At 39.9% G+C, this 21,881-nt stretch overlaps 1 protein-coding gene across 1 annotated transcript in view; it reads left to right on the forward strand.

Annotated features, from left to right (window-relative positions):
• The window catches only part of HS2ST1 (heparan sulfate 2-O-sulfotransferase 1), an 80,634-nt gene that overhangs the window by 39,104 nt on the left and 19,649 nt on the right, over nt 1–21,881 (forward strand). Inside the window, exon 2 of the mRNA XM_033067453.1 lies at nt 20,611–20,849. Coding sequence (XP_032923344.1) covers nt 20,611–20,849 — 239 coding nt within the window. The remainder of the gene's footprint in view (nt 1–20,610; nt 20,850–21,881) is intronic.

Consider the following 21,881-nt stretch of genomic DNA (forward strand, 5'->3'; position numbering starts at 1 on the left):
CATCTTCCTTCAGCTCTTTTCTGTGTCTTCATTGAAACCTCTGCCACCTGTTTGTGGTTTACCATACTGGCTTAAGCTACTGATGGAGACAGGTTTGTGACAAGAGGAGGAGCAGACACATGGCCCATGCCTCATTCCTGGTTCCTGTTAAGGGATGGTACTTCTCAGGCTCTGCTCTGAGCTCTTTTGTAGAGGCCTAAGGAGTTGATAAATACTGCACTGCCATCTAGAATTCCAGGAAAGCTAAACAAAAGCAGGAGATGTCTGTTATCACCTCTACTATAAATACTTCAAAGGAAGCACGTAATTCTGGTAGTAAAGCAGAAGTTTAATGACCAGCTTCATAAAGATAATAACTGGGTTAGGTTTTAGAGTTGGACTGGCGTACAAAATGTACGTATTAACTGACATTATGTAATGAGAATATGATGGTTTGCTTTGTTTTGAGAAGGAACAGCAACGTTTTAATTGTCCAGATTGCTGCTGAAAGGACATGCATTAACAGTTCACTGTGGTGAGCCTTTGCATTCATTCAGCGCTGGAAGAGCATTGCAAGCTGATACATAATAGTTGCTGTATTGGTATTGACAGTGGGCTCTCCTTGTGAGAGACAGAAGAGTGATTATTTTCACTTTGAAATAAGAATTCTAGTGTCTTGAACACATTCTTTCAAATATACATGAGCATATTTAATTTTTTCCTGACAGTTTCTTCACTCAAAGGATGTTGGGATTTTGGTTCTACAAGATGCTCTGCTGGGTCTCTGCACTTCAAGGATGGAGAAATTGCTCCCTTAGCATAACGTTTCATTTGCATAAGTATGCTGTATCTATGTTGCATGATTATAGACGACCAGTATGAGCAGCAGAATATTACATGTCTGGAACTTGAAAAAATCTTAATTTGACATTTCTTTATTTTTTGTCAGTCAAGGGCTGTTTTCATTTTACACAATAGTTGAATAGGGAAATGATTGAAGTAGAAGCTCTTTCAACCACCTAGTCTGTATATTAGTCATCATGTTGCTATATCAGTGTTTTATTCTGTAAAAGAATTTTTCATTCTCTTTTTGTTGTTCTGTAGCAAAATATAGGTATAAAAGTGCGTATTACTAACTTGGACTGAGAGATAAATCTCTAAAAATACAGCATGGAGCAGAAAACAAACACAACTGAAACAAACCCAGAGTTTCATTCACCACAGCGTAGTGATTATCTAGACCTTGACATATATAAGAGCTTAAGAATAAATACTTCCAAGTGGTTTGTTTGTCTCATATTCGCAGCTTCCTCAGGGTGAAAGTGGGATTTTTTTCAGAGGTAAAGCTTGTGAAGCATTACTGTGGCTGTGGAGACAAGGGCTGGAGTTGGGGCGCTGTTGGGTTCCCCCCCGGCCGGGATGGCGCGGGTGCGGTGCCGGCAGGAGGCGGCTGGGAGCGGGGAGGGAGGGCCCGAGGGAGGGCTCGAGGACCCAGCCCCTCTCCACAAGTGGTGGCTATTTTTCCTGTTCCTGAGCCGCAGGTTTTGTGGTTTGGTGCTGAAAGACAGCGCCGGGCGAGCCCGAGATGCGGCTGCCAGAAGGAGAACGGGGAGAGAGTAGCCCGGAGCCGCGTGAGGCCCGAGCTGCCGCTGCTGGAGCCGCAGCCGGAGCGCCCGAAGTTCCCGTCCCGCTGCCACCAAGTCAGGCCCAGGAGCATCTGCTGACCTGTTCCGGAGCCCGGTCAGGTCCCTGCAGGTTCTACCTTGTCCCTGTTTGCCCGCTGGTTTGGGGCTGGGGGAAGTCAGAACTTTGTTTTCCCATGTACCGCAGGCCCAGCACGGGACCAGGCACTTTTTTTGCCTCTGGAGAAACCACAGTGGGTACTGTCTTCGGGAAGCTTTTTTGGTTGCTCTGTGGTGAATCCCCTTTTGTGGATAAAACACTGTTTTGTGCGCTTTTATGAATGTTGTTGTGGTTATTGATTTTTTTTCTGTAAACTGTGATTCCATCTTATAATCTCTCCCGGTGTTTCCTCCACTATCAGGAAGAGGCAGGGATTAAACACTTGAAGGGGTTTAGTTTTCCTACTGGGCTTTAAAGAAGAATAAACCTTAAGAAATTAAGGTTGAGGTAGCAAATTTTGTCTGAGGGATAAAATTTGTGAAATGCAGAGTAGAACAAAACTCCTCTTTTAACTGAAACAAAATCGTAACTTTTATTTTCTATAGATGTGATTGACCTGGGGGAACTGTCTGACTGCCATTGCCTTAATCTGGAGACTGCATCAATTGATAAATGTGGATTTTCTTACATCAGAATAATAGTGCTTCTATCCTTGAGTGTTTAGCTTTATTCCTGCTACTTTATTTTTAGTTGTTAATGGAAACTAGGCAACAGCAACTTGTATGTGGGCATCTTAACATTTGGGTGTGTTTCAGACAGAGGAGTAGGAGCTTCAGAGGGTTTAGGAAGTACTGGGGAGATTTGATGCTGGAAACTGAACATCTGCAGGCTTGGTGCTTTAAATGTCACCAGTGAGAGGCGACAAGGTGTGTTTGAGAAGATACTGATAGCTGTGAACAGAACACAAGTAAGATCATTGTAGCTGAAAACTCCCAACTCTGAACTTCATTGTGAAGTACTTGACATAATCACTTACTGATCAGCAGTTTTTGGTATTCGTGGCAGGGAGTTACATAGGTTTTTTTTTTGTTTGGGGTTTGTTTTAGGGTGTACTACAATTGAGTACTAGGTCCTTTTTCCCCCTACAAGAAGTGCCCTCTCTTCCCAGTGGCAGAGCTATGAGAAGAAAGGATTTGGATGATATTTTCTTTCCCTTTAGTTTACAGGTCTGCAATCAAAAAGCTTGTTTACTGTTTATTGTGTCTGCCAGCACAAATACGAAGTGTATTGAAAGATCCTCTGGTTCCTCACTTGGATGCATTGCTGCATGCTAGTAAACTTTGAGTAGACCAGCAGCTCTGTATTCTTGGTTCCTATTCAGTCTCTAATAAAAGGGCAAAGAAATGCTTTGAGTATTTTTTTAATAGGTGTGTTCTGTAGAGCAGAAGTTTGTGCTTGGAGGGAGTTTAAGGGGAGCTGAAGTGATGTCCTCAGTGTTCTCAGCCTGTTCACAAGCCTTTTGTATGTCATGTTATATTACCTCTGAACTGGAAGATACTAAAACAAAATCCATTAGGACAAGACCTAACGTTATCTCAACTGCCTTACATATAAAAAGATAAATGGAGACTATCATTCTTCTGATAGAGAAAGCCACATGTCCATTCCCCCTCAAATTCCCCTGGCTTTATAAACAAATATTTGTGTTTATTCTTTGATAAAGCAGCTGTAGAAAAAAGGCTGAGGCAGTAGATTGCATAAGCCTAATGGTTGGAAATGGGATCCTCGGGCTGCTCACTGCTTTCTGGCCCCAGAGCATTCCCATTCAAGTCTATAAAAGCTACCTAAAAAGACTTCTAAAAGCTTTTGAAACTGCTGAATTTTCTTGTTTGTTTGGAAGTAGCACTACTTCTTTACCTCCAGTGTGTCTGGTTAACTATGAAGAGTACCTGGTATTCTTTCAATGTAGTATATAGGAGTATATTTTTCTACTCTGTAAGATGGTTTCCCACCTTTTTAGTGGGTTTTTGTGTGGCTATTTTTATTCTAACTTCACTTGCTAGAACTGTGGCTGTGTTTTAATGGTAGTTTTCAAGAGACCTTCAGACTCCTTCTCTCCAGTTTGGCAATGAGTTCTTACTCAGCTGCATAATGTAAAATAAAAGCAGAACATTGTTAATTATGAATGACTAGGCTTATTAGCTGTGTCCAGACAAATATTGCAGAATTCTGGTGCCCTTCCCAAGGGTAAGTTTGAGATAGTTGTGAGCTGCCAGATTTACTTTGTGTAGACTATTTCCAGCTCTCAGTAAAAAACAACACAGACTTCTTTAACTTTTATGCAACTGTATGTGAATTTATGCACAAATAAGACATTCTGGATTCAGTGTTGGCTCTGTAGTGGAGTGTGAAATAATACAACATACTCTAATTGATAGCAAACTTACACATTACTTTTTCTTTCCAATTCTTTTCCTTTCTCCCCCTGTTTAATGCAGTTTGACCTCATGAATTCACCACATGAAATAGGGAATGAAGTATGTTGTCCTGGTTGTGCCTGTAGTCCTAAGTGTTGTTATCCTGCAGTAATTAACAGTAAGGCCCTCCAACACTCAAATCCTTTTGGAGGTCATCAGTGTTCTTGAAGGTTGGTTTGTTTTTAAGATCTTTGAAAAGAAGGAAGTCTGTATGTTCCTTTGCTAGTGTTGTGCTTGTGCAGAAAGAAAAATGGGATTAAAGAAGCTGTATAAGTAGAAGAATAACATGACAAGCTTTCATTGGTAAATATATGAAGAAAATAGCATCTTCAGTCTATGTGCAGACTAAAAATTTATGCTACTATTGATTTACATGCAAAAGGAAACATTCATGTGGTACTTAATGTGTTCTCAAGTTTTATTAAATATTTTGGAGATTTTTTTGGTTTTCAGGCAGTTGAAGTTATCAATGTTTTCATTTGTGAAATGCAGCTCCCATGACCCAGAAGACATCTTTACCTCCCCCTTCCTCTGGGATGGCATGTTCAGCAACTGATGATCTCTGTATTGTGTATTAATAGCATTAATATTTACTTTTCTTTTTAAGTCCTGGCAGTAAAGCAGAAGGTTCTGATTAAGTGTAGTCTAAGACAATACTGTGTTTCAAAATAGTCATATTGATTGCAACAGCTGATACTACTTTGCCCTTAAATGAAGAGTGCAGTTTATTTTCATACTAATTTGATGTTATATACCTTAATCTTTGCAACTTGAGTTTCTTTAGTATTATAAACAATGTTTACTGTTCTAGCCAAGATAGTTCATTATAGCTTATAATGGGAATGTTTAATACATTTTTGGCCTGTGATACAGTAATCAGTTCTGACAAACCTGTGAAGCTCTGTAGCACTTCAGTGGCTTCTACTGATTTTCAACCAAAAGTAAGAATTCATACCTGAGAAGTCTTAATTTTTAACTGTAACTGAAGTGTGCATGTGTTCTTTCATAGGTAGTTTATTGGTTTTGATTCTGTGTTGTGTGCCTAAGGATAAAAACATAGGCATAATTAAGATTATCTGATATGTAAGGGACATGAAAAGATACGGATTAAAATAGATTGCTGTTACATATATGTCTGTTTTTCAGTGATTTGATGTTGGCTAATGGAAAATGTTAAGCATATTTCCTTTTCTTTTTATATAAGTTTCTGACAGGAAATCTGTAGCTAAATATCAGTTTATGATTTCCATCTGTTCATGTATAATAGTGTCTCATAATGCAGTCCAGATTGGTGCCCAATAGAAATGTCCTATAGTAGGAGATAGGCTTTCAAGTGATTGTTGTACATACTAATTACTTTCTTAAATGAGTACTTTATGTAATTTTGAAGACACAGAACTCATTTTAAAGACAGCTTCCTTGATGCAAAAATTCCCACTAATTAGCAAAGACAATGCCTCATCTTTCTAGCGGCAGTATTTTTTAAAAGAAAGGGTTGTGTAGCTGTGCTATCATGGTAAAACAAGAAAATAAAATGCATCCTTAGATTCAGGTAGGCAACAGAAGCGGGAAAATTGCTGAAATGTTTCTTAGTCACAAACTTCTGTGATCTCTGCAGTGTGTTTCTCAGGTAGTAAGGACTAGAATAAAGAGCATTTATTGTAAAAGATACCATTTTAATTCTGAGAACTCAGGTGTTTTAGACAAATGATGAAACTGATAAAACTCTAGCTTTTGCAAGATGTGTGTCAGTGCATGCTTTACAGTGAAAATTTCCACCCTTCCCAGCTGGGAAGAAGGACTTGGTAATGGGCACCACATGTTCCTGTATGGTGAGAAAACAAGGCAGCGAATAAAAAAATCCTCACCTGTGTTATTCATGCTCTTCATCACATCAGTCTTGATTTTTGCACAACTGACTGCAAATCATTCCAGGGGAGTGTGGGGCTAGATGACCTTTAAAGGCCCCTTCCAACCCAAACTCTCCTGTGATAAATGGTAAGCTATTGCTGCTTTTCTTTATAAACTTTGAAATAACGTTACCTTAAAATACCTGTTTTGCCTGAGAGTTTCCTGCTTTCACATGTAATGATAATCTGAGTAATAGAATTAACATGACAAATCATTTTAATATTTATCAGTTTAGGACTAATTTAAGGACAGCTGGATTGTGTGTTAAATGAGTCAGAATGCTGTCTGTGACTTCTGAATTGGGCTGAAAGTGCCTCTGAGAGGCAGGGCTGTGCTCAACCTAGTGAGGTGTAGCTTTGTAACAGCCTAAATTATTATCTAGAGCTCTCACTTGCTGAAAAACCGTGTTTCATATCCGTGGTGAATTTCCTTTCAAGTTTGTTGCAGTTGTTTTAGTGGCATGAATGTGTGTTTCTATGGGTTTTTTTGCAGCTCAGTTGTTACCAATTCAGAGCTGTTGTCAGTGGGTAAGCTGGTTTCCTAAGCTTTGCCCCCTGTGGCTGTGTGCTTTGCACAGGGTGACCCTTCACAGAGGAACTGGGAGTATTCCATCTCAAGTTGGGAACTTGGAACTTGTCACGTTTGTAGTCATGAGGGAGTGTCTGTCATTTTGGCAAATGAAAGCCATTGGATTCAACTGCTTTATTGATGAATATACTGGATGAGTTTGTATCTGGGCTTGTTCTCAAATGCTTATATCCACACCAGATGTGCAGAGACAGCCAGTCTGACTCCCACAGCTCAGCTGGGCCAGACAGCGCCGTTCAGCTTGTGTCAGTGATTCCCCCAGTGCAGGCACAGCACAGCTCCCCGATGTCAGGAGAGTGCCGTGCTCTCCTGCAGTCTCCTTCTCCTTGGAGAGCAACAGCAGGAAACTCCTTTGCTTCTGCAGTGGTGAGAGGCATGATTTAAAAACAGAACCTCACAATACCTAAACCAACTCTTTGTTTCCCCGCTCTGAACAGCTGGAGGGCACAAAAGCAGAGCAGAGCTGTGGCAGCTCAGTGCTTTTTCATTCAACAGGAAATGTTGTATTTTGAAATAGATCTTGCTCTGTACAATTGTAAAGACAGTTTTTCAAAGTCAATATATTACAGAAATTGTACCTCAGCTGAATAACAGGTTGGAATAGTTCATGGGGCATACAGAATTACTGAAGTTCCAGATACTTTTTAAGTGCCTCATGTAAAGTGAAATTTCTACTGTTGCAGTTGTAGTCTTGTGACATTGACTACAGAGAGGGGCCTCTTCCGTAGCCTCTGGAATAAATGGCTGCTACTTTAACCAAATTATAATTTTTATTGAGATTTTTATTTATTTGAATAATATGTTCACATTTGGACATACAGAGGGGAGGCCACTTTTACAGAATAAACTCTTAAATTTAACATAGTTTTGTGAAAAAATAGCTATACATAGGTACTGTGATACAGTCTTGTATCTTATTTGAAACAAGTTCCCTTATCTTCTCAGCTGGTCATAGGCTGGTAGTGTACAGAGATGTGAAATCCTGATCTACAACAATTTAGTTACAGAATTGCCTTTTGATGAAAAGTGACCTGTTTTCTCATTGATAGTGTGATGAAACGTAGTGAGAATTTTTACCCTGAGTCAGTTTTAATCCTGCATGTTGATGTCAGCCCAAGATATCCTTGCCTTCCTGAGAGTAAGATAATTTGGTATGAACTAGGTGTCAAAAGAGGTGTGAAAATATTTTGAGGTGTTTGTTGGGAAACTAAGAGAAGTTACTTTAATCTAGGGAATGTAGAAGTAATAAGACTTCAGAAATTATTTTAATATAAGCAAGGGAGGTTGGTTTTTATAACTTATGTACAGCCATAGTGTTTCTATCTTTCTAAGGGTAAACTGTGAGTTGGGAAAGAACATGAAAATGATGTAGATACAGAACAGTAACTGAGGAGTTGAAGGATGAGAGTATGCACGTTTTCAGTGTTTACTCATCATAGAGCTTCCTTGGCACCACGTCATACTATAGAGGACTGTTGCCTGTTGACTTTTCCTCCATCTTTTCTGCCCAAACTTGTGTATGAATTGTTCCTACCAATAATATGATGTCTTCTGAGCACTGTTATCACATGGGTCCCTCTTTAACCACTGCAATTAAATTTGCTGAGCATCACGAGTCAAAGTTCAATTTATTTCCATTTATTTGTTTTTAACATTATTTTATTCCTTATGTAACAGTGTTGCCAGAGAGTCTGTATCTTGACAAAAAAGTCCTTTTCAAGTTTACCTCTGTTCACTCGCTCTCAAGAGCAACTTCACTATTTAACATGTATCTGGAAGGTGATGTCATCAGAATTCACCAGTGGTATTTTTTGCTTTGAAGTATCCCAGATAATTAATGAATTTCTTACAAAAACTGAATCAGTATATCCTCCCACAGAAGTTTATAGTAGTGCTTATGTAGCCCCTCCCCCTAGTAATGGCTTGGATTAAAATATCCTTCTGATTTAAAATTCTGAAGTAGTAACTTCCATTTCATATAGCAGAAGGGAAGACTTGTTTATTTTTTCATACATGCTTTATTTGAATTACCAATATATTAATATATATATATCCTTATGGTTGCAACTTGTTAGCATAAAAAAGAAATTTCGAACCTTACTATGCATATATGCAAAAATAGTAATTGAGGCTTATGGAATTTGAGGAGGGAGACTTAATGCAACAGCAAGGGAAATTTGAATTGTATATACAGAAACCATTGGTCACTGAAGACTGAAACCACAGTCACCTCAGGAGGATTTGGGTTCATGAATGGAGATGTGAAGAACAGAAAGGAGATGTTTTAGGTTAATTTAGTAGTTTTCATACTGCATAGAAAGGAAGTGTTCTGGCTGTACAGCTTCTCTGGGGAAAGCTGACTCCAGACCAATACCTGCAGCTCTGGTGGGGGCACAGACTTCTTCATGTCACAGTGCCTTTGGGAACTTGGGCTGTGAAGTTTCCACAAACCTTTTCTTTAAAATAGAGTTTTATCATTGCTATTCATAGCCATTCTGACCATGTAATATTTCTTTAAAATCAAGTTGAAATACCATCAGTGCCTTGGTATTGACAGCTCAAAACACTTCTGCTCTCAATGGCAGCAGAAGGATTATTGCCTTATAGAGCTCTGCAGGTTTCAGCCTTATTAGAAATGGGTTAATGCTAGATTTTAGCCTATTGACTATTGTTGGAAGCAGATTACTTTGCTTCTATGAAATAAAATCAGATCTGACAACTGAAAGTCTTAATGTCTGCAAAAGATAATCTGACCAAAAATGTGGCTGTTCCTGGTGTTTGGTTTGGGGTGGTTGGTTTTTTTCTTGAGACCAGTCAACTCTGCATGCTGTGCAATTCTGACTGCTGACAAAACAGTATGTAAAGCTAAATCCACTTTCTTGTCATAAAATGAGTATTTTAATGAATTTGAAATGCCAAAAGAGAATCTAGATTCCTCTTTTTCTCTGGACTTACTGGGGGAATTATTTTTGACTTTTATTTCACTGTCCTTGCCTTACCCAGCATAACATACTGCAGTTCTAACTTTTAGTAAGTTCAGTGATGGTATGTCTTCTGATAATGAATAATTATGCTGTATTGTGGTCAGGAGACATTGATAGAGATGGATTAATATAAATCTGTTGTATCCCTTACTGCTGTGGGACCAAAGCAATGAGCAAGGGGCTGGAATTGGTTTTCAGTTTTTTGTAACAGCTATCTGAGATGCAGTTGAAGGAATTGTTTGCCCTTTTGTTATGGACAAATTTTCATCAAGTGGTCCTTCTTGTTCAAAATAAGATTTGGGAGAAGACCAGAATATTTCTCATGCATGTAGGAAAATAATTCTTTTTAATTAAAAAGCTTAATCCAATCTAAATCAGGATTAATACCAAGAGGCTTTCAATGAGCCAGCTGGCTCTCCTGTCAGGGGAAGTTTTTTGTGCAAAACCACCTTACTGTACACATCACTAGCCTGGGCTGTTTCTGTTTTTACCAAGCCCAAGGAGCTCCATATCATTCTGACATGAAATGAGGTCAAGCTCTTGCTTGTATAATTTTGATTTTGCTAATCACTGTCTTCTCCAAAGAGACTTACAGTAGTGATGTTGATATGCAAGTATTTGAAATGTGATTACCTCTTTCTTAGCATGGAGAAGATGGTGGTGGAAGGTTTGCATTAGCTGCTAGTTGTGTCACAAATGTTCTATAATGCATGATTTCAAACTCATATTGAGGATTTCATGTGGACCTGTCTCGTGAAAGTCCAGCTGAACTTCCAGAGTAGGGCCAGGGAAGGGTACATGTTGAGAGAGCTTCTAACAGGGCCTCTGCTCCTCTGAAGGGGAAGGGCTCTCCTTAAAGCAGGTGATTATTTTATTTGTAAAGGAACCAGGTTGATATTGCCTGTGTTTTTATTCCTAGTTCTGCCTGAGAATAGCTTGGACTTAGGTGTGAAGAGGGGAAGGATACAGCAAGAAGAGTTTTCCAGAGATAATTAAAAAGTGTTTGTTGTAATTCTAGCATTTAATGAAAAATAGGGGGTTTTTGCACTTCCATTTACTTAAAATGTCTTTGATGTTCCTGAAATGTAATTTTAAAGTGGTCTGTATGTTAGAGCTTATTTTTATTCATGCTTATCTTTTTGATCTCCATTGCAGATGAGGTCTTTAGGCTGCAAGCCTTAGATTGGAAAAAAGTTAAAGCAGTATTTTTTTTAATCTATGTTTATATTTTAGCTGCATGAAGTATCTTGATTTAACAATTCACATTTTTGAGGGCAAAATAAAACTTCTGATTTCTATACCCTGCTGTAAAGTGGCCAGGGCATAGAATTAAATTGAAGTTTGTAAATGGAGCTAAGACCAAGATAAATGGTTTCCATAAAGAAAACAAAAAAATATAATCAAGAGCTTATCTAATTAGTCATTTTAAAATGTTATTAAAATTAATTCTGTAATGACATAACAACCATGGGGCTCATGCAGCATGCAGGCTCATTTGTTTTTTTAAAACTTCTTTCAAAACTTATTTTACACAAACTCCTATAACAACATTAAGGTTAGAAATCATGTTTATCACTGTAGATGCTGAATCTATACATAGGCAGTGTCAATTCAGCAAATATCACGCTCTATCTGTTGGTGCTACACAGAGTTCTTGTAGGGTTATTCTTGGTACTCTAACTTCCTAAGATTCCCAGTAAAATGTTTGGCTCTTCTACCTTAGCCACGTCAGCTGCCGTTCTGATCAGAAGGCAGTGCTGTTTGCTGTCTTCCTTTTTTTGGCTGTTAGACCAGATGGCAATAGCTTGTTTTCCAGATTAGGTTAGTTTAGCCAAGATGTGTGAAGACAAGCAGGGGTATAAGTGCAATATGTTGCAAATAACAGTATATCTTAGCAATTAGTTTTATTAAACCTGATGATGACTTACAAGAATACAGCATTGTCCTTAGTTGTGTCTTTCAATGATTTTAACAGATAGTTTAGTGATTCTTTTTGATTTTTTGCTAGTCAATACCCTTTTTAAAAAGTAAATGATTATGGCTTTAGAAAGCTCATGTAGTAATGTAAATACATATATAAACAAGCACCAGTCTCCAGGCTGCCTTACTAAATAGTCACTCTATATTGATCTTGCTTTTTTTCACTGTTTGAATTGGATTTTTCTTGAAGGAGTGACATGCATATTTGTATTGTGGAATGCTTGTGACAACTGTATGTGTGTAGAAAACAGTTCCATTAACTTTTTTTGCTAACCCTGGAGACCTGCATTAAGATGTTAAGGCACTATAAATAAGAGCAAACCCTGCTGTTAATATACTCAGCTGAGGTTTATTATTTAGAGAATAAATTCCTGGTTTGCAACTTATTTTTCTTTGTTCTTATCATAGTCACAGTACTTCATAACAGTTTACTGACAGTTTTGGCGTTCTGAAAAGCCACAAACCTTTTCCTTGTGTGATTACATCCTTCTCTTTACAGCTATCTGTTTACTTGTCCTAACAAAACAATAAATTGCAAGTGACTGGGAGAAAACAAAGATGAATGGTGACTGTTGTGTTTGTTCTCATGCTAATTCATCAGCTTGAATGCAACACTTGGGTCAAGCAAAGCAGATAAGTCTGAAGTTGGAAAGCTTATGGAGCTGCTTGACATATACTTATTTTTAAATAAACTCCTACATCATGGTACCTATTTGCTTCTGTAGATTTTTACCTAACTTTATAGTTAGCATTATGTTCAGTGTTCAGGAGTCATAGCAGTGATGCTGAATTAGAGCTGCAGGTGTTTTTTAAGTTGTGTCTTTTGTTTTAAAGCATTTAAAAATTTTTGAAAATTTCATATTTGGTGGAATTCTATTTTTTTCTGTTTTATTGGATGCTGTTTTACCAAAGTATTTGCTGTAAGCCACATTATTTCTGGGAATAAGCATGCTTGTTGGGTACCTAAACTTTGATTTATATATGCAATTCATCTAAATTCCCATGGGATTTTGTATAGTTTTGCCCTTCTTGGGGCAATTTGAGATGTAGGCCCTTACCTGTCCTACATATTGCTGAGAGACAATTGTTGACTTAATAGTACATGCATGGTATGCCTGGTCTTAAATCCTAAAAGAGCCCCAAAATAGTCTCTAAGATATTTTGTGCAGTGAAATGCTGGAAGAAAAATAGATAAGGCTGTAATATTAAGAAAAAAAAAACGAGTACTTGGTCAGACCCTAATTTCTCTTATTTAATAAAATTTTGCAGAAAAATGAGAAATTCAGGCTCTGATGTTCAAAACAAGATTGAATGTACAGTAGTTTCACGAATACAAGCCGCACGGATTATAAGCCGCACCCCCGGTGCCTCGACAATGTTGCTGTCTTTGTCAATAGATAAGCCGCACCCCGAATATTAGCCGCACTTTCGTTCGTCGCGAGAATCCGTGCGCAGCTTTCACAAATTGGCCAATTAGTAAGAGGATCGCGGCATAGCGGGCTTTACTGGCTCGGGGCGGGGCCAGGCAGGCTCGGCCCGCTCATGGTTGCCGACGGGGCCGGGTGGCCCAGCTCAGCGCCACGGCTCGGCGGGGCTGGCCGGGTGGTGCTGCCGCCGCCGCCGGGCTCGCTGGCCCCCCTCTCCCGTCAGCACCGCCCCGCTGCCGCGTTCGCTCGCCCGGCTGGCAGGGCTGCCGCCGCCGGGCTCGCCGCCCGCCCCGCTGCCGCTTTCGCTCGCCCCGCGCTGCGCCCGCCCCGCGGCGCTTTCGCGGCTCGCGGCTCGCGGCGGCGCTTTCGCGGCTCGCGGCTCGCGGCTCGCGGCGGCGCTTTCGCGGCTCGCGGCTCGCGGCGGCGCTTTCGCGGCTCGCGGCGGCGCGCTCGCGGCTCGCGGCGGCGCTTTCGCGGCTCGCGGCTCGCGGCGGCGCTTTCGCGGCTCGCGGCTCGCGGCGGCGCTTTCGCGGCTCGCGGTTCGCGGCTCGCGGCGGCGCTTTCGCTCGCCGGGCGGCGCTTTCGCGAGCGCCGCTTTCGCTCGCCCCGCCGGCAGGGCTGCCGCCGCCGCCACCACGCTCGCCGGCCGCCCCCTCCCGTCTGCACCGCCGCCGCGTTTCCTCGCCCTGGCCGGCACTGCAGGCCCCCGCACCGCCGGGCTCCCCCACGCTGCTGGCCCCGATTATGCTGGGCTTCCCCCGCTGCCAGGCAGCCCCACCCGCCGGCCTTCCTGCTTCTGCCATGCTCCCCTGCACTGCTAGCCCCAGTTCTCCCGGGCTCCCCCGCCCTGCTGGCTCAGGCTCTGCCGCCCGCCCCCACACTGCTGGCCCCGCCTCTACCAGGCTTTCCCACCTCTGCCGGGGCCGGCCGGGCTCCAGCTTGGCTTGGGGCTGCCGCGGGCTCTCACTTCCGTGTTGGCAGCTTTTAGAATTTTGTTAATAGATTAGCCGCCCCGGAATATTAGCCGCACTTCCGGGTTTCCACCAAAATTTTGGTCAAATTGGTGCGGCTTGTATTCGTGAAATTACTGTACATGCAGGATAGTGATTTCATTGTAAAGGGTAAACCTTTTGTCTTTTAGTTTAAAATCAAAGCCTTTAACAGTATTATGCACTAATCAGTATGCTTCTACTTACATGTTCAAAATAAAGTCCTGGCAAAAATGCTGTCTTGAAATAAAGTGACAGATATCAAATGCCAATGGAACTGTGGAAAGCTTTTCAGAATTGTTACTTCTAATTTTCAGGCAGCTGCTGCATTAGATTCCAGTTAACTATCTCAGTGCCTGCTTGGTTGTCTGTGCTGGGATTTCTGAACTTAACTAGTTTCAGTAAGCATTTGTTGGAGTTTAAACTTTGGAGTTTGAAAACAATTCTCTTCTGTCTGGACAGTTCTGAAGTGCAGAACAGTCTTTTCCATACGTTCTTAAAGTGCATTAACCACTTTGAAGGAAAATTCTTCGGCGATATTAGTGACTTCAACTTGGTCAGCTAAACTACTGGGGTTCATTACAAAATACCTTTTATACCTATTTCTTTTCATGCATTACTGGAAAATAAACAAGCTGGGATAAAATTTCTTAAGTTAGTCAACAGAATTTCTTGCTGCTAAGGCAACAATTCCTAGAAGGGAAAGAAAACATGGGTTTTTGACCTGACTGAAAGAAAACTATGAATTACTTTTCTGGTACTGTTTTAAGCTTTGTACTCTGTTTCCATCCTGGTTTGTGCTTTGCATGTGATCTTTGCTTGCTATAGGTCAGAACTGGCTTCATAGCACATATGTGCTAAGGCTGTCCTGAATTTGAAGACTTTTTAAAGGGAAATGTTAAATTAAAGGTTTTAGCAGGTATTTCACAGGCTGATTCAGACATCTAGACTTGTAAATGACTTCAACAGTTTTTTTAAATCTAAAATGCAAATTATTAAAATACCTTAAGGGTTAAGATGTTTTTAATTAGGGAAGTTGTTCTGAACTATGCAAATAAATATGTAAGAAAAGAAGAAAGCAAAAGGTCCAAGTTGCTCTCAAACAGAATAAGTTATGGCTACTGCATAAGGCAGCAGCAGTGCTTTCCACCGGTGTCACTCCCTGAGCAGTGTCGTTGTTAACCAAAATTTCTGGAGCTGTGAAGTGATTGCTGGTAGTGCATGTGAGGGGCTGGGAAGGCAATAGGACCATCTTTCTGCCCTCTGTCTAAGGGCAGTGGGCTGCTGCTTGTAACAGTGCTCTTGCTGAGTGTGGCTGAAAAAAATTAAATTCCAGTTTTGTTTCTTAGAAGTCTTATTATTTTTGCCCACAAATACATGTTGGTCTTTAATGAAATTTCTGGAGAAACCATGGTAGTTCTGCTCTTAGTAGGACTCAAAACTAGAGCAGAGATGTTATTTATAAAGGTCTTTGAAGAAGTTGGTATGTTAATACTGATACCTTGCACAAATTTAACTTTTAAGCACTTTTTATTAGTTCAGTCTGTATTTTTCCTTCAGGTTTAATTTGGTATAGTGACACAAGTCCTCCATGGCCATAAATTGTCATAGTACCATTTATTCTTTCTCCTCTCCATCCCTGAAGTATTGGTATCTAAATACAGCTTCACTCTGGTTTATCAGTTGTGTGCTGCTAAACAGCTCCCAGAGGAGGCCACATTTCAGTGACAGATGAAGGCTGTGAGTATGTGGTGGGTGTTGAAAATGATTCAGAACATTAACTTTGCTACAGAATTATGATTCAGGTTTAAGGTGGTGCTCAGTTTTCATTCTTCATCGGAGGAGAATGGAGTCCATAGCGAGTAGGTTTGCAGTCCTGGTTGGTATTTAGGCCAAGCTTTTGGGCAGGGAAACAGCCTGAGAGCTGCTCAGTGCCTCAGGCTACCAGCTGCTTGCCGAATTGGCCTGGGAGCAGAGTGGAAAGAAAGCTGAGACACCAAGTCAGCTGGCTTCCGTGCTGTTCCCAGCTCGAAGAAACCTGCTTATTGGTTTAATGGGGCATCCAGCAGCGCAGATACAGAGCAGCAGTTTGCTCAGGGGTGCTGCTATTGAGACTAGCTCTCCAGTTCCTTCACACAGAGCCAGCGTGACTGAAGTTTGAATCCACGTCTTTTTCTTCTGTTGGGCAACACTTGAAGGCTGCTGAGCTAAAATTTATTTTAAAACTGAGTCTTTCCTCATCTGAGTGGGAGCTTTCACAATGAAGCATGACAGGCACGTAAAACATATTGAAGAGAGAGTGTAAATAATATCTGTAGATACGTACAGAAGGAAAATAGATGTAGAGGACAAAGAACATAGTTAGGAAAGTAGAGCAGTATGCTCTGAATTGTTTTCCCAGTATTTGAACTTGACTTTGACAGCCAGCAAGGCTCTAAATGTGTCTTTTTTTAAGTGGCAAGTGCTAAGTTAGAGGGAAAAGAAGAATTTCTGATTTTGATAGATTTCTTTGTTCAGGAATCCCAGTAGGTTCTTATGCTTCTGTGAAAAATGTGAGGAATTTGAAATGTTTGGTTTTGTTAATCTTTAAGTTGTTAAAATCCATGACACGCTATTTTCTTTGGGAAGATTTTGTATGCAGTTATGCAGTTAACACTTGGATTTGAAGTAAATGCTAATAAGCTTGTTTTACCTAAGCCATTCATCTGTTTGAATGTGCAAGGAATGTAGACTCATAACTGCTTATGATCCAAGTCATTTGGTTCTATAATTATTTAAATATTTTTCGTTTGGGTGATTTGTTTCTGTAATTATGGTTCAGCTGGGTTTTCAAATATTTTTAGAAGTATGTATGGGTGCACTGCATTTTCACTGGTGGTTTTATTAGTTGAGATCCTTGGCCTGTCCATTCCTCTCCAAGTGTTTCTTGTTGATAACTTTTGAGCTTATTGAGAAACTGCTTTGATTTGAAAGGGCTGTGATCGTGAAGTGATGGTATATGGATGGAATGTTGCTATTAGTGCTTCTGAAGAAGACATAACTTGCCCATTGGGTTGTGGTAGCATGTGACTGGCAAACCAATTTGTTGCTAGCTATGATATTTTGTGGTTTATTGCTACAAGAGGATGGCTCAAGTAATGTAAGTCATGCCAAGAGCCTGAGTTACAGAAATAGGATGAAGGCAGATTTAGAAGAACATGTTGACAAATAGGTGAGAAAACAAACTTGTTCTACTGTTTACATAGTAGCTTCTTCAACCAGCTAAGGGCTTTCTGTAAGTAATTCAGCTCCTGGTAAATAATCAGTTCAGCAACTGTTATTACACTGATCGTATTGGTTCTGCCTGTGTGCAGACTGTCCTTACAGTTGGTGAAAGTTTGCTTGCAGGACAACTGCAGATGGCAGAACAGTTAATCCCAAGGATATAGCAATTATATTGTGTATTGCAGTGAAATTAAACAAGCAATAATAAAGTGAGACAGAATATCTTATGCCTTAAAATTATCCTGTACTATATTTTTATGAAAACCTGTCTTGTATTCAAAGGTATCACTTATTTAAATGCTGCTTATCTTTTTAAGTGGGTGTAATTATGTAATGTGAAATTTAGAGTGTATGATCTTAAACCTGTTTAAACATTTGGTTCTTAATAATTTTGAATAGGTGTTTTTCCTACAACACAAAGTTTAAATAGAATGTGGTGAAAGCAATGAGACTGTAGGACATTTGTTCAGAGATCACTGGATCTCTGAGAGGAAGGAAATCACCCATCCTGATTTTTTTAAAAATGGTTTTCGGTGAAATCAGTCTAACCTTACGTAGACAAGTTCTTGTAATCAAAGTTATATTTGCAGGGCTGTCACCTAAGGAGAGTTTTTGGTAAACATGATATATTTAGTAAATACTCTTCCCTGTCTTCCACATGTAAAATGTCTTTAGAGCATACGTTGCATTTTCTACCATATTTCTAAAAACATAAGTATAAACTATTTTTCAACTGTTACAGGGCTTCTACTTCCAAGACTATTTAAATTTTATGGAAGAGTAGATGAAATAGTTAATCAAATGCCTATTAACTCCTCAAATTGTCTAACTTTCAGTTACACAGGTATCCCAAAAACTGTTCTCAGTTGCATGTTACCATTACTGGACCTCTTCCCCCTCCCTAAATAATAAACTAACTAACCTTATCAATAAATGAAATGGATATCCATAATTTTAAGAGTTAAACTGACTTTTCAGTAAGTATCAGAAGAGCTTCTTGACTTCACAGGTAAAACTGCCAACTATTTGTGAGTGGGAAAAAATGTGCACTTTTACAAAACTTACAATTTTTGTTACTGTATTACTCATAGACCAGAATGAAATAGGCTCTTGGATGGCTGGCCAGGTTAGACACTTCCCCATGCTTCTCTGCTTCTCACTTCACCTTCCCTTGTACTTTAGCAGTTTATATCCTTCACTCTGCTTCAGCTGTTGTTTTTTTAACTATTGCAGTTATTTCAAAAAGGTGATTTCAGTTCTTCATCTCAAAGATCAGTATTTATTTTAGTTTTAAATTTAAAGCCTTTTTTTTCATAATAGGACTGTCTGTATATGTCAAGCTTGTGAAGGTTCTGCTCCTTACCCGAGTTCTCGCTTTCCCCCTCGCCATGGGAAGCTGAAGGTGGTTGGATGCAATAGCCTTCCTGCTAATTGCATCCAATCATACAGCTTTTATGTCTTAAGCATGGTCTTTAAAGTGCCCTTATCACACTAATTCTTGAATCATCAAGGTTTAAAATTCCTCTTTAGAGGACTACTTCTCATCAGTCCTCTTGCAAATCATGTCTCTTCCTCACAAATGTTTCTTTCTTCCATGTAAAAGAGGAAGCTCTGTGCCAGCCAGCTTTATCACCCCTGGGGTTCTGTGCAGCTATGATTCAAATCTAGCTTAGATCTACTACTGTGGTGTAGAAAATACCAATTAAATTGGTTTCATTTCAGCCTCTCTAGGTGGTATTCAGTATCCATGTAGCCTTGGGCAGCCACATGGTTAACTATGTTCCCTACCAAATGCTTCCTCTAATCTGTTACTGGCAGGAAGGGGAGAGTTGCCAGCCCCATTTTGTTGTAGCCATCTTCAGAGAGATGAAACCTGAGTCTGTTACCTCCTCTCTTTCCAAAATGGGATGTTTGCCAGCATTGATGGGAGAGGTAGCAAATGAGAAGGGAAGGAGCAAAAACTGTGACTGATGCAGTGGGGAGCAACAGATGTCATGTGGAAAATTGAGATATACTCAATAAGCATTTCCTACAAACATTTTCATACTGAGGTAACTTAGTTATGGGGTGTGAGATACGAGCATATGAGAGAGTGAGTGAGTTTAAGCTTTGAAGCATTTCAGACAGATGGAAGTTTGTGGTTTAAGACAATTTACGTAGAATTACAGGGTAGGCTATTCACAGCTTGATGATTCTGCTTTAAAAGTGATTTTATGGTATAATTAAAGAGATTTGGTGGAAGAGAATAGAAGGAGCTGGGCTAAAGAATCAAGGGAAGTAAAGGTCAAGAGCTACTGCTGTGGTTAAAAGCATCCGTAAAGAACTGCCCTGTAAAAGAACATAATACAGAGAATTACAGGTTACTCTTGTGATAACTTCAGCTTACACTGTTGACAAATGCAGATTTCTTAGAATACACTATTAAAGGCAGATTCACCATAAATGAATGAGAAAGTGCTTTGACATCTGTGTTACAAATTGTATTAGAATACATACTTATGTGGAACAGAAAAAAACCTGAGTCCCAGTCAGCACGTGGTGTTTGATCTTCCACTGCATAAAGAAAGCAAAAACTGTGTAATACCGTGAGCTTTATTTTCCACACAAGCTTTTAGCACTTGAAGCAGTGTTTGATTACTCTGAGTATTGCCCTTTCTATAAAAGGAAAGGTGGATTATTTGCAAAATACTCTGCTAAAATGTTGTTCATAGCCTGCCTTTTCCATGTTTCTTTTTTATGTATTTGATGTATTTCAGTATTCAGAGATCACTCACCTTAATGTTACCTGTTTTGTAAGCACCTCTTACTTCTATTCTTGTCAAACTTCAAATTAATAAAGCTAATTGAATTTTTGCAACCCCATTTACTATAATGCTTTACTCTTGGGGTTTGTATCAATTGAAATAAATAGCCAATGGTTTCGTCCGAATGACAGTGCTTCTGCACAGTCATTTGGCTATGGTCTCAGGTGTTAGTATTTCTGCTATTTCTGGAAGGCTCATATTTTTCAAATTGTTTATTTCTTCTATTATAGTTTTTAACTAGAGTATTGTAGAAATTATGTGGGATATTTCAAGGATGTCGCCATTTTCGTAATGCATTGTAGACTTTGCTTTAGAGATGATGATTCTAAAAACACTGACATCAGTGTGAGTCACAGAGTATGGTCTGTGTTCTCTAAGTATATTGTTTTCTGGCTTTCTGTGTTCTGTGTTGGACTGTCTTTCTTTTTTTATTGATGAAGTTTTGTTTAGGTATGTCAGAAATACATAGTACAGCAAGTGTTTTGTTTATTGCCAAGGAGTTACCGCTTTTCACCAGATTGTGTTCTAAGGTTGGAACTTCAGAATTGGTGACACATTGAGATTTTGTTTTTCTTCCTTAACAGAAAGGGCTATTGCAAGGCATGAAGTCAGAGAAATAGAGCAGCGTCATACTGTAGATGGTCCCCGACAAGATGTGACACTGGATGAAGAAGATGATGTGGTGATTATTTACAACAGAGTACCCAAGACTGCCAGCACATCCTTCACAAATATTGCCTATGATCTCTGTGCAAAGAACAAATACCATGTTCTACATATCAATACAACCAAAAATAATCCTGTTATGTCTCTGCAAGATCAGGTAAGCTGCTGAATTTGGGATGCCTTAGGAAACAAGGGAAGAGCGCAGGAAAAAATGTGCTATTGCAGATTTGGGTGATCTGATGTATTTGGCTTTTTTGTCACATTTTCAAATACAATTGAAATCTAATGTTTTCATATTTTCTTTGTAGAGAATTAATATTATTTCTTAACAGGTTTGAGTTTTTGCTAGGCCTACTGGAGGTGGTAAGTGTCTGTTTATTGGACAAAAACAAAGCTGAAAAGGGGCATGACTGGGGGTAGAAATGACCTTTGTTGCTATAACTGTTTTGGCTGTGTAATACAACTTGCCTGTCATCTCCATCTGCAGTGAATGCAGTCTTAGGCAATTTGCTCTGTGAGTAGTGCAGGCACTGTGCCATGCTGTCAGGGCTAGACTTGTGTCTTTGGTGTTGGGGCTGGTCAGGTCTCACAGGTGATAAAAAACATGCAGAAAAGTGCTTGTAAATAGCTTGCACTGCAAAGGATGGGTCACTTTGCTTCCATTAAAAGTTCTCGCTAAAAACACTGTAGTACCAGAGTAGAAGTGGTCATGGCTACTGTATTTTAAAAAAACTGTTTTAAAAAGATGAGGTTTCAGTGCTGTGTTTTTGTAAGACTGGGGTGAGGAAGTAGGTTTATTGGTTTATTTTCTTTAATATTTCTGTGGCTATCATGAAACACTTGCAGAGAATCCAGGTTAGAGATCTGAACCATCACTGTCATCATGCCTGCCTGTAAAATGAATGTTTCTGGACTCTCTGCTGCCGGTTGTGTGCTGATCACTTAAGTTGATATGCAGCAGAGGCAGGAGCTGCTCTGCATTGCAGCATGTCAGCACTGAGCCTTCCAGCTCCTCTAAGTGCCTGTCTGTGGGCTGAAGCAGCTCAGCCAGCTGGACTGGGGCAGGGGAAGCAGATGCTCAAGGCCCTCTGCTTCTGTATGTGGGGGAAAGATTGAGGTGTGGATCTCTGTGCAGAGGAAATTATGGACTTGGGTGAATCTGTTTCAGGATAGTGGGGTTGTGTTACTG

The sequence above is a fragment of the Catharus ustulatus genome, chromosome 9, assembly GCF_009819885.2.
Source record: "Catharus ustulatus isolate bCatUst1 chromosome 9, bCatUst1.pri.v2, whole genome shotgun sequence".
In the NCBI taxonomy this organism is placed as follows: Eukaryota; Metazoa; Chordata; class Aves; order Passeriformes; family Turdidae; genus Catharus; species Catharus ustulatus.